Below are 16,472 nucleotides of genomic sequence, written 5' to 3' on the forward strand. Positions count from 1 at the left end.
TTGATGGCATGTGACACCCAGAGAGGTAACTAGGCATCTTGCCACCTGAGGTCAAGGTGACTGATGTCACACGTACTTCTGGAAGCAGAGGCAAGCACAAGGAATATCGCCAGTAGTAGCTCAAGTACACCCCTCACCTCGGGGTAGCGTCCCTTCTTACTCCATGTAAGTTATGGCGCTAGTGTTGTCGTATTCATTGCACATCAAGGGAAAGGTACGGAGAACCCATCAGAAAATATCCAGACTGGCTAGATGCTTGGTACATATTCCACAAATCCCGGCAGCACCCTTTAACTAATCTATAAGTTAAATGGACAGTATAACGTCCCTAACAGCCCCACCAAAAAAGAATGCATATTAAAGTACTTAATCACAGAGTACAGATTACCCCCATGCATTAAAGTATATATGGTTGCCGGAGTGACCCTTTTAGGTATGTTGTGCGCTATAAGCTACCAGCTTCTGCAGATTGAATGGCCTTTGGATATTGCAAAGGCTTAACAGAAAATGTATGAGACCTGCCTAGGTATGCTTTCCCATGTTAGTAAAAACAAGAAGCTAACAGTTCTTGGCAATATATATCTCAGTCTAATTCAACCTTCATAATAATAGACATACACGCACACATCCTAAAAGTTAAGGAGCTCGCATTTGTATAATATAGAGTAACCACAGAACCTGGAGGTGAATTAATGGAAGAAGCAGGTGCCAAATGCATGGGTCCTGACTCTAACATATACCATAACTCTCAAGACAACACATACAGACAGACATTGCCCATAGACATACAATTAGACATACATTTGCAACTACCGCCATCTAGTGGCTACTCAGGAACTGCAAGGTATTTTCCTTTATTATAGGTCTGCTTTAACCCTTTAACAGAGGAGCCCTATTCTGAAATTCAAACACCCTTTAGAATTGGTGTTTTTTTAAATTTTATTTAGGCGATTTATTTTCTAAACTCCCTCCCTGCTGTTTCTCTTCCCATTATTATGACTTTTAAATGTGTGGAGCACCGCTATACACTCATACCCACCAAACATTCCCAGAAAAGAGGGTCATCAGGGGAGGAAAGAGTGGCACCGACTCACTCATCACCATGTATTTACACACTTCAAAGTCACCCCAGGGTAACTTGCGCAAGGGGCAAGCAGAGGGGTCTGCAGGGTCCCTGTACAGCGGGCTAGGGAGGACTTCGTAACCTATATTAAACAGGCGCTTTCAGAACGAAGCCGGAGGACAGTTACGGGATTCGGGCCTAACAGCCAATGTACCGAGAAGCGTTAGTCGGTATATGATAAGAACGTGACGCCTCCGCACACCGCAGGCTGCCTTCCTCCCGTCTCTCCTCCCTTCCTGTTTTCGGCAGGCATGTGACTCTCCTGTAACAGAGCAGCTGACTGGCACTTCATAACTTCCTCCTCGGGGGATTTCGCTGGGTTCCGATCCGTGCGATGAACTAGATCCGGGCTGTCATTCTCTGCAGTGATGGACCGTCCGGGCCGCTTCGTGTCTTGGAACCGCTTGCTGTTGCTGCTGCTTGTCGGGATTTCGGGGTCACCACTTGTGGAGGCGAGGGGGGCGTCTCGCAAGCCTAACGTGGTGCTGATCTTGACTGATGATCAGGATGTCTCGCTCGGTGGCATGGTAACTCGATCATGGGCTGGGATTGTGTCTTGAGAGGTAGTTGTGGGTACAGGTCTGGGCATATCGTTAGTGCTGGTACTAATCCTGTTTACTGTATTTCTGAATCAGTGAGTGGTGAAGGTGAGAACCCATCTTGCCCTGGGATATGCTTACTCTGTCAGATATCTTTCTGCATAAGCAAGATGCTTGTTTTAATGCAAAGCAATTGGTGATGATGTAGCATTTGTTACTGGTTTTAGTGGTATTATACTGAATGGCATCTGGCCTGTATCTTTCACATAAATGTCCTTGGCATCTCATGCGATGGTACTCCAGATCTTTCAGCCCGCACCCGGGTGATCTAATTCCGAGGTGATGTAGACTCCTAGAACGGTCGCACGCTGCGGAGGTATATGTGCGGGGTCGTATAGGTAATGTATATAGTGAATAGCACATACATGCGGTCACCGACAGAGTCTGTATGGCTGTGGCATTGAGAGCTACGACCGAAAAATCCCCTGGGAACCATTTTCGGAGTATTCAAAGAAAATTGCCAAATTCTACACTCAGAGGCGGGCACTGCACTGACATGTAAGCGACATTACGAGTCACCTAACCTCCGCAGCGCATCGTTACACTTCCTCTCGCTTGTAACAAACCCTACATTTTACAGTTCTGTACAGAGCGTAATGAGTAGAGCATCACGTAAAAAATTTAGATTACAGAAAAGAACAGTAAGGAGGGACCTGCTTAAAAGTGCTTACAGTTTAAAAGGAGTTGGGGGTGAGGTGGACCAGCTGGCCAAGTGTACCCTACTGTAAATGTTTAGTACACAAAATAACACGACCTAGGTATATATAATATAATATATATATATATATAAACATGTCATCCGTATGACTATTCTTCTGTATTAAGCTGTTGGGTGTAAGGATGGGTGAGAAGAACGTAGAGGACTTCAGGACATGAAATCGACCAGATAAGTCTTGTCCCTCACACCCAGGTCTCCAAAACTATTACACGGCACGGTAGTTCTTAGTTATTAAACCAAAGATTTCTGCCCCTGGAAACAAAGCCATGTGATGTGTCGTTATTAATTTAGCTTACGTAGAAACATTAACGAGACTGAAGGCATCTTCCATACGATACGAATGCTTTCCATTTTGCACTTTGCCCAAGCATATGTGTCCTAAAGTTTATATCTGGGCAAGACGTACATGTGATCTTTGAAACAACGCATCAAGTGTTTAAATTGGCTGATATTGATACTGAAAATAAGACAACAATAATATTTTATAAATAAATATAACAATAGCAAGATGCCCATATTTTATTTACAAATAGAGAAATATTCTATAGATTTGAATTCCATCTCCAGATGGAAGGTATATATCGCAGGTAAGCTTTTTGTTTATTAAATGCGTTATTGTTATTTGTTGTTTTTATGTGATATGTGAGTCATACTGTAGCTTCTGATAAAAATAGATAAATGATACTATTCCAATGCACTGCATCCTCATCACTGTTCCCCTCCTTGTAGACGCCCTTAAAGAAGACAAAGGGGTTGATTGCCGATCGAGGGATAACGTTTCCTAACGCAGTAAGTGCTTGCCAACGATATATAGCTCTATTGCACCAGTGCTGACTACAGGATGAATTTGCAATAATGGTGTGGTGCGGAATTCTCTCACGTTTAACAGTTAATTGCGTAATTGTATCATCTTTTTTCCTTGATGTCCTGTATCTTTTGGCAGTGACGTCCATGGCTACAGTTTTGTCTTCTAGTCACACATTAATGCCCACGCCACATGTAGGGCAGGAGGGTAATATGTAAGATAGTGTATAGCAGTAAGTGACCCATCAGATAACCCTTACGAGAGCACTACACGGAGTTCAGTTAAATATTAGTAGCTGTGTAAAGGACAGAGTCTTTGCTTACGTGACAGGCGACTATATGCAGGCATGAGGTCAGTGCCGCCGTGGCAGTGATCTTGTCGGTATGTTTAACAATTTACTGAATGGTTTCTTTTGTTTCAGTACGTTGCCAGTGCCCTGTGCTGCCCCAGCCGGTCCAGCATCCTGACGGGGAGATACCCCCACAATCACCATGTGGTTAATAATACCATAGAGGGCAACTGCAGCAGTAAGGCCTGGCAGAAGACCCAGGAGCCATACACGTTCCCCGCTCTGCTGAACTCCATCGGCTACCAGACGTTCTTTGCCGGCAAATATTTAAACCAGGTAATGTTCCGGGTGATTTTTCTTCGTTATAGAAGACTACAGGAACGAGGAAGCACTTAGTTAAACTATTATACCTTTTTGTTTTAGTTATGAATGTATTCTATGTCATAAAACACACAATCAATCTGTTGTCCTGCATAGGATATTTAAGCAAAGTATTGTAACGCTTTACAACAGACGGCTAGAACGCCAAACATTATGTAAAACAAAAAAATATAGGACCATCAGACGTAATATCGGGAAAAGCCTCACCATGTAAAGGGTTAAGCAAGTAGGCTTTTTGCTTGTAACGGACATTCCCTCACTGCTGCTTACAAGGTGCTCTGATCTGAGGGGGGGGAGGGGCAGCTCATTTTTGGTGATATTTCCCTGGCTTTATTCTACCGCCATGGAACTGCGACATCGACTGTATCAGATCGCCAATAACCGGGAGGGGTTCAGCATGCAGAAAGTATACACTTAGCTGCTCCACTCACCCTCGGATCAGTGCACCTTGTCAGCTGTGCAGTGTGGCAGTCAATCAGCAAAGCAAACACACAACGGTGGCCGTACTTTGGAGTATTCTCCAAGCGATCCCAGAACATTAAAGAGTTACATGCATGATGCGTAAGTATAAGTAGGTAATTTTTTGCCATAAAAAGCTTTATTTCAAGGAATACGGTATGCTATTGAGCCACGTTCATCATGAGAAAACTGGGTCAATCTGCTATATTTCTAGCAATCTGCAGAAATGTCTCCGTAGTGGTTGCCCCCTTTGGTCGCTGTTAGATATGGCTTGTAGTTGAGGTCACAAGCCACTGGGAAACCATGACATGGGTCAAAAAGAAAAGCGTCACAAATGTTGTTGATGTGTCTTTGGCCACTTGTTGTTTACATGCTGTGGATTTTGTGCTGTTTTGTACAGTATGGAGTGGAGAAGGCAGGCGGGATCAGCCATGTGCCACCAGGCTGGAGTTATTGGTACGCTTTGGTGAGTATTGTCACCACAACTGGCGGTGCTGTTGTTGATAGGCACTCAAAAAACATGTAATATGGAACACCTATTGTGTCAGCAGAATAGCCAACAAGTGTACAGTATTATTACTTCATCTCACACCTACGGGAACTGATACAAAATATTTGTTCTTCGTTGGCTCTTCCCCACAAGGCTTCAGGCATAACATGAAAGTACGGTAATTTGTGTTTGAAAATACTTGAATATTGCGGAGGAACCAGGTTGGCTTCATGTCACAGATCACGGAGCAGCTGACATGTTCTTCACTTGTTTATTCTCAATGTGTTTGCTTTTGTGCATATGTTAAGAGTGAATATCACTCTTGTAGATGTTACTATGCTTAAATGGGCAGTAATACTTTAGTTTATCTTTCAGCATAGATCACATTTAAATGGACAGTCGCCTCCCCAGAGTATATGAATTCCCTGCTAAAGTAATAAGGAAGCATTTTTGTACTGTGGATTAAAATAATAAAATAGCTCAACGTTACCCCATACAGAACGGAACCTGATCATTTTTCAGTTAGTTTACTCCTGTCTGCGTGTCCAAGTAGTGACCACTCTGAATTCTAACGATCTTTAAACTGATTTATTTTGCGTTAAATAAACATAAATTTGATTGTGTGTATATATATATATATATATATATATATATATATATGTGTATATATATTTTACATAATACTTTTCTAATACCTGTTTATTTTTTAGGAGAAAAATTCAAAGTATTATAACTACACGCTTTCAAAGAATGGCAAAGCACAAAGTCATGGGGGAAACTACACTTTGGATTACTTGACAGATGTTTTGGTGAGAATGAACTATTTGGCCCATCTAGTCTGCCCAAAAATGATGTCATCTTCCCTTTTTTCTGATTTGGAAGAATGCAGTAAACCAGGAATTAAAGTATTTTTGCTTCTAGGAATGGGTTTTCAGAATCAGATTTTGGGCCACACCAATGGTGTAAAATGTCTCATATGCATTTTCCAGAGGAACGAAACGTTGGAGAGAATGTGTGACCCATTGCAGATAATTGGGGAATTAGTAAACAGAATGTTGGCTTATGAGAAACCACTTCCTCTTAGTGCTTTTACTACCTTATTTTAAATTTTTTTGTTGTTCTATTAATAGAATTTACAAAAACATGTTTGTTTCAATTACAGTGGATAGTGATGTCTAATGAAAATAATTATAGTAGTTCTGCTGATTTATTCTTTTCTTTTTTTAAATTATATACACCATTTCCATTGTTACTCTATTTCTATGGAGAGCGCTGCTTGTTGTGTAACAATAAGAGCTTTACAAGAGGTGTAACTCAATATATATTTTTAGGTAAAGCATTTTGTTATTGAAATAAAAAAAAAAACTCTTGGTTTATACACAGATAATTGTAAATATGGATGTTCCCATTTGATATGTAACAATAATGAAAATGGTGGTCCTTGCCCCAAGCTATGATCATTGTACATCTATAAACCTAGAAATATACCAAGAAGGGTTTCTTGTGATGTCACTACTGACTTATTTAATGTTTCATACACAGGCCAATATATCCCTGGACTTTTTAAGCTATAAATCCAACTATGAGCCATTCTTCATGATGATTGCAACGCCTGCTCCTCACTCTCCATGGACAGCGGCACCCCAGTATGAGAAGTCCTTCCTCAATGTCAGTGCACCCAGGAGCAGCAACTTCAATGTTCATGGCAAGGTGCAGTAACTGTCTTAAAGCCCAATAAATCGTTCTTCTATCTGTGTATATATATATATATATATATGTATGTGTGTGTGTGTTGTTAATATAGTGAAACAACGATAAAGCCAATACTGTAAGAGTAACCGTGTGCTAGTTCTTACTTTTGCTTTTGTATCCACATTTCTGGTTATCTTGGCATAGTTGGGGGAGACATGTAAAAGATGTGCCATATGCAGTCATTTCCATAAATCTAAAATATTAACAATGAATATTAACATTAGCACAGTAGCACAACAAAATTGGGTCCTAATGTAGTAAGTATATGTTGGGCAAACAATTGCTTAAAGCCAGGTGAATTCATTATGCAGTCACATAACCTGAATTTCTCAAATCTTGATTGATGTTTGTTGGAAGAAATAGGGAATGGCACAGCAAACCAGCTATCATATAGTTTATTCATCATTTACAGGATCCAGCACGTTCCTTGAAATGTGAAAACACTCCACTGTTTGTCTTGTTTCTTTATCTTGGTTATACTGTGGAGTCAAATTTTCTTAACAGTGTTAACTGTAATATTCAATGATATAACCTCTTCCCTTCCTTTCGCCCAGGATAAGCATTGGTTAATCAGACAAGCCAAGACGCCAATGAGCAATACATCCATACAGTTCTTGGACAATGCATTTCGGAAGAGGTATACATACACAACCCTACAGTTAGTTACTGTGTTTACTTCTGCGGAATTAATTTATTTTGTCGCATGACTAGATGTAGTGTTATTATATGTAAATGCTGATGTCATCAGACTTCATTCTTCTACTTGTGTAGATGGCAAACTCTTCTCTCAGTTGATGACCTTATCGAAAAACTTTTGAAGGAACTAGAGGCCCGTGGTGAGCTTGAGAATACTTATGTCTTCTTCACATCGGACAACGGATACCACACAGGTAAGAGTTTGACTTATCCCATGTATTATTATATAAAATGCTTACATGACTGTGTTGCACTAGCTTTTAGACTACGAGGTCTGGTATGATTGCTGAATGTCGCAGTGATCAAAGCATATCTTGTGGTGTCTCTGTTTATGTTGACATCATTGAGAAATGTATTGGGAGTTTCTGGAGGGTTATTGTGTTTGAGCTTGAGTGTCGTAACAATTATCAGGCTATAAACTGGAAGTTCCAGTCAGCTGAGCATGACATAAATTGTTTTCCAAGACATCTGGAGCAACCGGACCAACCAAAAATGATCACGACTGACAACATTGGCACCCTCCAGGGCTGCAAATAAAGGAAGTTTTATTGGAATTTTTATATAAAATGTCCTTCTGTGGTTAAATTACTTAATATACCACTGTATTTAATGGTGAATGAAAAATATCTTCTATTTACACAGAATTTAAGAGTCTTGTATGGTCATCTGATAATACAATGAAGCAATATTCTTTAGAATCCGTTGGTTATCCGTATCAGTATGATAAGATGCTGATGTATGATAAGCTGGTATCAGTAAGTGAACAAACAGCACTTGTTGCTCAAGGGCAGTACACCTATTCATTCATATTGTTTTATTATTAATTGTTCTGTAATCCTGATTTCTGGGTCATTTTTGCTGATATACTTTCCTGTGTTCTTATTTCTATTTTGAAATACAAGCTGTAAAGATAAAATGCTTACATCTGCTGACTTGATAATGCCTTACCATTAAAAAAGCAGGACTAACATACAAGTTAGTTTTATAGAAAAGGACTTTTTTTTTGTTGTTTCAATGGGTATATATGGGCAAATTTGTGATGGTCCTAAAAAAATTTTTTTGGGTTGGTGGTAACAATAAAGGATAGGACGAGAGTAGATATGAGCCCAAGCCCAATTGGATCACTGCATCCTATTTTAGTAGTAATCTGGAAACCAGCTGTATGGGTAAATTGGGGATCAGCGGTTAGAAACTTTGCTGTAAAGTAGTTAACCTGGATTTAAACACTTGTTACTCCCCAGTGGTATAATGGGTGGGGTGGTGGGACTGTGACATGTTATTCTAGGCTCTTTCTTGCCCGCCAGTAAACCTACAGATGCAGTAAAGCATGTGAGACCTGTGCCTGACCACTAGGTATGCTGTTAGTGATTACGGTGACGACATTGGATCTTTCCTGCACCCTTACACCAGGCAGGGGGAGGCAAATTGGACTGCAGGTGTTGACCCCAAAAAGATTGTGCTTGACCCTCATGCTTTTAATAAACTCCTTGAACAGTCATGTGTGAAAACATCATATTGCACGGTAAAATTAAAGGGACATTAGTATATTTCTTCAAACACATGGAATAAAGGGCTTTTTTTCTTTGTGTTGCAGGTCAGTTCTCTTTGCCAATAGACAAAAGACAGCTGTATGAGTTTGATATAAAGGTGCCGCTGCTGGTACGAGGGCCTGGGATTAAGCCCAACCAGATATCCAAGGTAAAGCACAGTGAGTATGAACTAGTGGATACTGAAAGGGGATATATGTGGGGAATAGTTATTTCTGAAGTTACCTGGTTATCATACATTATTAGATCACTTACTACAAAATAGCCAAGTTGCTAAATGGGGGGAATTACAGCTTTTGGAGGCTACTCTGAAACAGACACTCTTCAAAGCTCATCAAAACATACACTGCTGGGGGTATTTGTGCATCAGTGTGTATAGATTGCTGGAAATGAGCAGACGTGGATTAAACACTGCACATACGGATAACGCATCTCCATAACATTAAATGGATGTAGCTGTTTGTAGATCCAAAAATACTGTAATTTTTGTTTTGAGCTGCTCCTCATTTCACTCTTTTTCAATATTTACTTATTTTACTGCATAGCATAGAGCTGTTGCTCCGTGATAACTGCAATTAACTTTGTACTGTTTGCTGCCTTAAGAGTTGTCTTAAACCTGATTAAAAACATGATCTTTGATTAAAGATTCATATCCGGGAAGGGCATTCAACAGTTCTTTAAACACTCTGCCTATCTAATCAAAGCATTATTTGTAATTGCTTTGTCGAGACTCATTTTTGCATCTGTTATGTTAAAGAGCTGCGATGATTTACAAAATCGTCTTAGCTTTGGTATTAGTTTTTTTTATCACTGTTTGGGATTTTTGTTAATGTTTGGAGAAGCACGGTTCCAGATTATGTGGTCTCACTCCATTTGGGGATATTTAAAAGTACTGCCTTTTTCCAAAAAAATTTGATGGAAGGAGGGAGCTAAAACCGTTTTGGAGAAGTTGTTTTTCTTTTATAAATGTCTAAAAACGTTTCATTCTCTGCCTAAAACAAGTTCCTTTTTCTCTCCAGTCGCTTATTGCAAACATTGACCTGGGTCCAACCATTCTGGATATTGCTGGATATAACCTGAATAAGACCCAGATGGATGGAATGTCATTCCTACCAATTTTGGCAAGTTCTGGCATTTGAAAGTATTTAACCATAATTACTTGACAGTAATTCGTTTTGCACAGTACATATTGATTTCTTGGATATCTAGAAGACATGGGGGTCTCTATTAAACCAATAGGGAGTAATTGATTATTTATTTCCCTGTTAAATCTTGGTGGCAGCTGTGACGAGGCCCAACCAAGCTAAATCCAAATTTAGTCACAGCTTCTCTGCTAATTGTGAATTTCAAAAGTCCTCAGACACGGGTACACCTGATTTCCAGTGAACTTCTGGTGTCACAGTTCCACTTTGAGCAGGCTTCTCTGATTTGGGGGTTGCTGAATTAATTTTTTTTCTTTTTCTTTAGAAGGATGCCAGTAACGTGACCTGGAGAACTGATATTTTGGTGGAATACCAAGGGGAAGGCCTTAATGTGACAGATCCAACATGTCCGAACCTGGGCCCCGGTGTTTCTGTGTGTATCTTTGCTTTTTTTTTCCTAAATAGATGTAGTCATTTCAAGAAGCAGTTTAACTTTGGTAGGAAGTGAGGTTAGCATTGCCTTCCACTGACGGTTATTTCAAACTTTGCTGGAAATATGGAGCAGAACCCCAAACGCCCTGATAGTTCAGTAACATAAATTTCTGTATCAAATGCCCTAATATGTTCACATCTATATTTTTTGTAGTATTTGTATCTTGTAGTATTTTGTATGATTAATAAGTGCACTATTTGCGTATTTATGGGTCATCAAGGCTGACATTATAGTCACAAGATGGGATATGGTTTCTGTCAACTTAAAAAAAGTAAAAAAAACTGTAAAAGATCCGATTTTCGGTATCTGCCATTTTTCTGTAATTGTAATGTACCTTTCTCTTTTAGTGCATTATATATAAATTGTATATTTATATTGCAGCAATGTTTCCCAGACTGTGTTTGCGAGGATTCATACAATAACACGTATGCATGCGTGAGAACTATCGCAGAATCCTACGACTTGCAGTACTGTGAGTTTGATGATGCAGAGGTAAGGATAATTACACAATGTTCTAGTTCATTTAGAATTAAGAAAAAAACTGCCAGATTTCATATGGTATTAGGCTTGATATGCCTTCTATTTCTTATTTCAGCATAGGTGAGTATATTATAGCACCCCAAACAATTGCTGGTAAATATGGGGTACCAGGGGCAGACTACAGAACAGGTTGTGCCACCTGCATGTCTGATTATTATGGGTGCTGCCAAACCAGGCACTTGTCACTCGAGTTCCCTTGGCTCCTCTCCAGTATTTTGACATAACCTGCTTCTGACATCAGGCTGGTTATCATTTATTATATCACTACCCATGGGTAATATATTAACTGACCATCTAGTAAGCGTATCTATTGTTGCTTGAGATGCTTCAGTTTAGGAGCCTATAGTAGTAATCCTCCAGCCAACAGCTGCCAGATAATGGCATTGGCCTCCCTGTGATACAGTGCTGAGTTCTCATCTTTTAAATTAATTTTATTATATGATGTACAGGAATCACCATTCCAAATACTTAACTCAAGCAACGCCATTCACTGTGACTTTTTCCACTCTTCTGGTAGAAGTTATTGGAGGTGACAACCACCCTTTGGTGTGAAGGCTCTTATTCATCAGCCAGAGACGCTATGCAGCTGGGCAGCTGTACTTTTGTTGATGGCTTAAAGTACCTCACTGACCTCGCTTTCTTTTATTGCCTTTGCTATATAATAGTTGACCTAAACCTAAAGTATGTGGAGCAGAATGCATTCACGGTGCTACACCGGTATCGCACAAATACAGAATGATAACACGCTATGTCTTAACTATTGATATACAGGTGTTTGTAGAAGTGTATAACCTGACGGCAGATCCAAACCAGCTGACTAACATTGCTAAATCCATAGACCAGGAAATCCTGGAGAAGATGAACCATCGGCTTATGATACTTCAGTCTTGTGTGGGTGCATCATGTCACACACCAGGAGTGTTTGACCCAAGGTATTTCCTTTTTAAATGTGAAAATATGATGAAGATAAACTCCCAGCATAAATTTACAAGACAATGATATCATGACAAAACTAGAATATTTTTCGCCATATTAAAAATAATGTCTTGCTGTTTTTGTTTTTTTGTGCTTAGTAGTTATACCCACGTGGCTTCAACTGCGAAATTGCTAAATGATTTCTTTTAATTGAATACATTTTTGAAATTTGACATAACGAAATAATTACTTGTAATTGTCAAATAGCACATATTATAGATGTTCATGTAAACCTTCTTAATTATATATTTCTTTCTCAAGCCTTTTGGGTTTATTCACTTAGTTGTGGATTCAGCTCTTTGAATTCAATGAACATGAACCCCAGGGAGCTTCTGCAGGTACATTTTGGCTGGCCCTGTATAATGCATAGCTAATTCAGCAGAGTTTCTTCAAACTTTCTGTTCCTATCACCTGTTGAATTACACTTTATACAGGGGAAGCTCAGCTAATCTAGCTGGAGAAACCTGCCAGTGTTGGCTCTTAATTATTAATTGTGAAACAAGGGAGTTGAAACCGCAACTCTCCTTTAGTGAATTGAGGCGAGATCATATGGTTTTATTTAAAACTGAATAACAGAGCTTCTTATGGGACTAGCAAACTTAACTTCAAGTTTTGAGTCTTAAGAAAACACAAAATCTAACATGTATTAAAAATAAGGTGTGTATTTATTTAAGACTTTTAGAAGAAAAAAGCAAACTGACTTATTTGCTGATGCTTAATGTCTGCTTTGGTACTGAAGACCAGGGACGAGACCACAGGGGGGAAATGAGCTTCGGCAATTAAGATTTGTAACTTTATGAATTGTATTTTTGTGTAATCCTAAAATGAGGCATGAAAGCAGAGCCCTTGTATTGTGTATACACTACCTTGTTCTACCAAGAGTAACGGTAATTGCCTTCTGTTCCAGGTATAGTTTTGATCCCAGGTTGATGTTTAAGGATCAGGGTGCACAAGATCAAGCATTCCGCAGAAAGTCTTTGAAATTGCCCCAAATCTGACCGGGAAGAATTTCATCCTGAAGATCATCTCTTAAATGAAGTACACGAGCTTGTGTGTGTGTGTGTGTGTATGTATGTATGGAGACTTCAGTAAGCTGATTTATTTTCCATCATTTCTGTGCAGGATCTAATCAGTAGTTGCCGATCATGTGAAATATATCTAATTTTTAACACTCTGGAAAGTTGCCATGGAACTTGTTCTCTTTGATTTTTTGAGCGGCATTGTATCTGGGTCGTATGTGGTGGGTTACTTTTACCACTGCGAATATACTTAAAAAAAAAAAAAAAAAAAAAAAAGCATATTGTTTTCTGTGATAAAGGGTAATATCAATGGTATGAACCTTTTTCAAACGGCAATGAAAAAAAAATATAAAACAAGATATAAGATTGTATAATCGCACACAACATAGTTCATGAAAACCATTTCTATATATGAGTAACATATATATTTGCAAACTAAGGATGACAATTTGACCTATCATCATAAAAAAATCCCAGTCAGTAAGATGATTTGTCTTGGGATACATGTTCATGTCTGAAAATACTATATTTTCTTAATTCTTTAACCACAATGTGAATTTAAATGGTGGTACATTACCATCCAGCCCTAGTACCCCGTTATCAGAGGTGTGCAGTAAAATATACCTATATGAAGCCTGTTACATCCCAGTAGCTTATATCCCAGCATACAGTTTCTTTGTTACTTGAAATTTTATAATGTGGCGAGTTCCAAAGAAGCTGGTATGTGTGATATTTACTTAAAACATAGTAACTTTTGGGGCCAGGTGCTATTAATTATGGAATACAAACAAATCTCCAGATGTATTCAAATATCTTGAGGATCACATCAGGAGGATGTTCTTGGATAGGAATCAGGAGACTTCTTGGACTTTCATATCATTATTAAATACAAGAGGGTCTCTTTTTTAGTACCATAACGTCTAGTTGTGCTTCTGTCCCGCTTGTTAACAAGCTGCCGGTGCAGTAATTGGTACGGAACTTTAGACAATACAGTATTATGGGGTATTCTCACACTTAATTTTTTAACTAGTGGAACTGTAGAATTACATAAAATGGGCTTGTGCTGTTGCCATAATGGAAGCAAATGTGAAGCAATAGCAATTTACAAAAGATTATAGCTTAAAAATATGAAAACACTTTAAAAAATCTAATTATAATAATGCAGCTTCGTGCTTATACTTTTCTGAATAAATCTAAAGCCACGTACCAAAGTGAGGAAAATTAAAACCCGTTTTTGGTATTGCAATCACATACTGAACACAACATAGAAAAACATAACTAATTTTCACAGTGCACGTTTTTAATTCATGTTAAAAAAAAATGTTTCGGCACATTTGAATATCTCGTTTAACATTTCAGTGCCCTCTGGCATTGAATGGGCTTGTGGTACTTTAGTTCACTATAATTCAATATTTTTTTTCCCCTGAAGATGTATTTTTTATGTATTAACTGTTGAAGCCCCTTTGTTTTGATTCATCTGATAACTATTAAACATGTATGTAATATTTTTATGATAGGTGCAATCAGATATATCATGTAGTCACAAGTAACGAGGTATGGTGGAAAATGGACCATAGTAGTTATGTTTCACGGTAGGTTAATGGACAGTTGCTAACTTTGACCCAAACAAGCAAAAACATGTGGATAGGGCTCAAAGTGATACTACTGTACCAACGCCCATCATATCTAGCGCTTTACACATTTCCAAAGCTGTGATTGGTGGATAAAAATCAAAATGGCAGCTTTTATGTTGAAGCTGAGATTGATACAGTGTTCCATGGAAGGGCAAGATTGCTTTTCTGATAAACTAATCTAAATGCCTCAGGGCTAAATGATTTTCATTATTATGGTTGTTCGAACCCTTCAAAATTAACCCACTTATTGTAGACTCTATCCCCAAAATGAAAATGGGGAAAGGGAGAATATTGCACTGGTCTTTTTAAGCTGCTCGATAATAATTCTGAATTACCTAAAATTGATTGTTTTTGCTTTCTATGCTGTTTTTTTATGTATGATCCGCAGATGTTGTGTAATTTGCTTTATGTGGTATGATTTAACAATTTTGTTAGTGAAGTGCCCTTTAACTGACCCTGTTCACTGCTGCACTTTTCAATAAAAGAGGATTATTTGCGTGTTTGTTTTACTTTATTAGCCATCAGCTCTGGTGGGTGTCACGGCTAGAGGACCAGCAGTGCAGGAACTTGGTATCATCCACCGGTACAGGAGCAGAGCAGTATACTGGTAGCAGCAGGCAAAAGAGTAGTCGTTACACGGAGCCGAAGTCAGGAGTAGGCGAGGACAGGATAATCAAAAACAAGACGGATCAAACACAAGAGATAGACAGGAACGTCAAAAACAAGCCAAGGTCAGAAGCCCAAATCACAAGGTATTTAATAAGCACAGCCAACACGCACAAGGCACTATCACAGGCAATGAGCTAATGCAACAGCCAGGTTTAAATAGACATACTAATTGTATTTCCCGCCCCGCATGAAACGGAGGCTTGGAACGCACAAGGGTGGTTCCTATAAGAGGCCGCACAGTGGCGCGCGTGTACACAGAACCAGAGTCCATGCAGTCTGTGTTCAGGAAATCTGCCAGTGGCTACAGGCGTCGAGGGGTTTCAGACGAACGGCGGTCGGAACAGACAGAAGGTAAGTACCCCGCAGTTACAGTGGGTTCCTAGTATATCTGCGATCATTCAGCTAGTTATAATAATTGCAACTGAATCCAGACTCAGAAGATTTTGTCCTTAATGTCCAAGAATGCCAAAAAGAGGTTTCTGCCTGCTTCTGAGTGTAGCTCCCATTGATAGGAGGGTATGTGGGCAAAATCAAGGCACTCTCTAGACACTGATGACATGCTTAATGCAACATTCTGGTTTTCTCTTTTTTTTTTTTTTTTTTGAAGCCCAGAGGTTCAGTACTTTGAAATGGGAGGGGAGCAGGCTGTGTCAAGACCCCGTGACCCGGTGCTTCTAGAGGTTGTAGCCGTATTAGTCCAGTGGTGTCAATATCAAATAACAGATGAAATAAGCATCTTGTGATAACTTTTTTTTATTGGACTAATAGAACTTTGGAACGGCAAGCTTTTGGGAGCTTTACACACACCCTCACACACACCATTCCCTTAAATATCTCAAGCAGTGATTCCCTGGTGATGGCGAGACATTTTTCATTCAAAGCCAGTGTGAATGCTTTGCTGCAATGCAAACACAACTGCCAGTCATCAGGTGGTGCTCTAGCTTGAATAATTATGTTAAGATACTGTATTCTCCAGCCATCGTATTCACTTTAACGCATATGACTATACTCTTTTGTGTAGAACACATATGATATAATGCACATGGTCCCTTTACATTTTTGTGGTGAATTTGCAGAATCCCCTTATGCACTTGATCCGTCTCACCAACTTCTATCTATTTGCATGCAGGAGATGCTTTCA

The 16,472-nt window shown here is 39.2% G+C and overlaps 1 protein-coding gene across 1 annotated transcript; it reads left to right on the forward strand.

The window, feature by feature from the left end:
* The first annotated feature begins 1,270 nt into the window (after positions 1-1,270).
* Positions 1,271-15,160, forward strand: GNS (glucosamine (N-acetyl)-6-sulfatase). Its single transcript, XM_053463251.1, has 15 exons — positions 1,271-1,650; positions 3,170-3,229; positions 3,667-3,870; positions 4,775-4,840; positions 5,575-5,673; positions 6,407-6,574; positions 7,171-7,253; positions 7,388-7,506; positions 8,907-9,010; positions 9,879-9,980; positions 10,327-10,434; positions 10,876-10,986; positions 11,806-11,966; positions 12,917-13,396; positions 13,445-15,160. The coding sequence occupies exons 1-14, from the start codon at positions 1,492-1,494 to the stop codon at positions 13,005-13,007; spliced, it is 1,635 nt and encodes a 544-aa protein (XP_053319226.1). The 5' UTR covers positions 1,271-1,491; the 3' UTR covers positions 13,008-13,396; positions 13,445-15,160.
* The last annotated feature ends 1,312 nt before the right edge of the window (positions 15,161-16,472 follow it).

Source organism: Spea bombifrons, chromosome 4 (assembly GCF_027358695.1).
Source record: "Spea bombifrons isolate aSpeBom1 chromosome 4, aSpeBom1.2.pri, whole genome shotgun sequence".
Lineage (NCBI taxonomy): Eukaryota > Metazoa > Chordata > Amphibia > Anura > Pelobatidae > Spea > Spea bombifrons.

Bases quoted from the DNA above. Each gene is read 5' to 3' on its own strand.
- GNS (XM_053463251.1), top strand. From the start codon at position 1,492: ATGGACCGTCCGGGCCGCTTCGTGTCTTGGAACCGCTTGCTGTTGCTG. The intron at 3,230-3,666 runs GTAAGTGCTTGC...CTTTTGTTTCAG, and splicing joins GGATAACGTTTCCTAACGCA to TACGTTGCCAGTGCCCTGTG. The intron at 7,507-8,906 runs GTAAGAGTTTGA...TTTGTGTTGCAG, and splicing joins GGACAACGGATACCACACAG to GTCAGTTCTCTTTGCCAATA.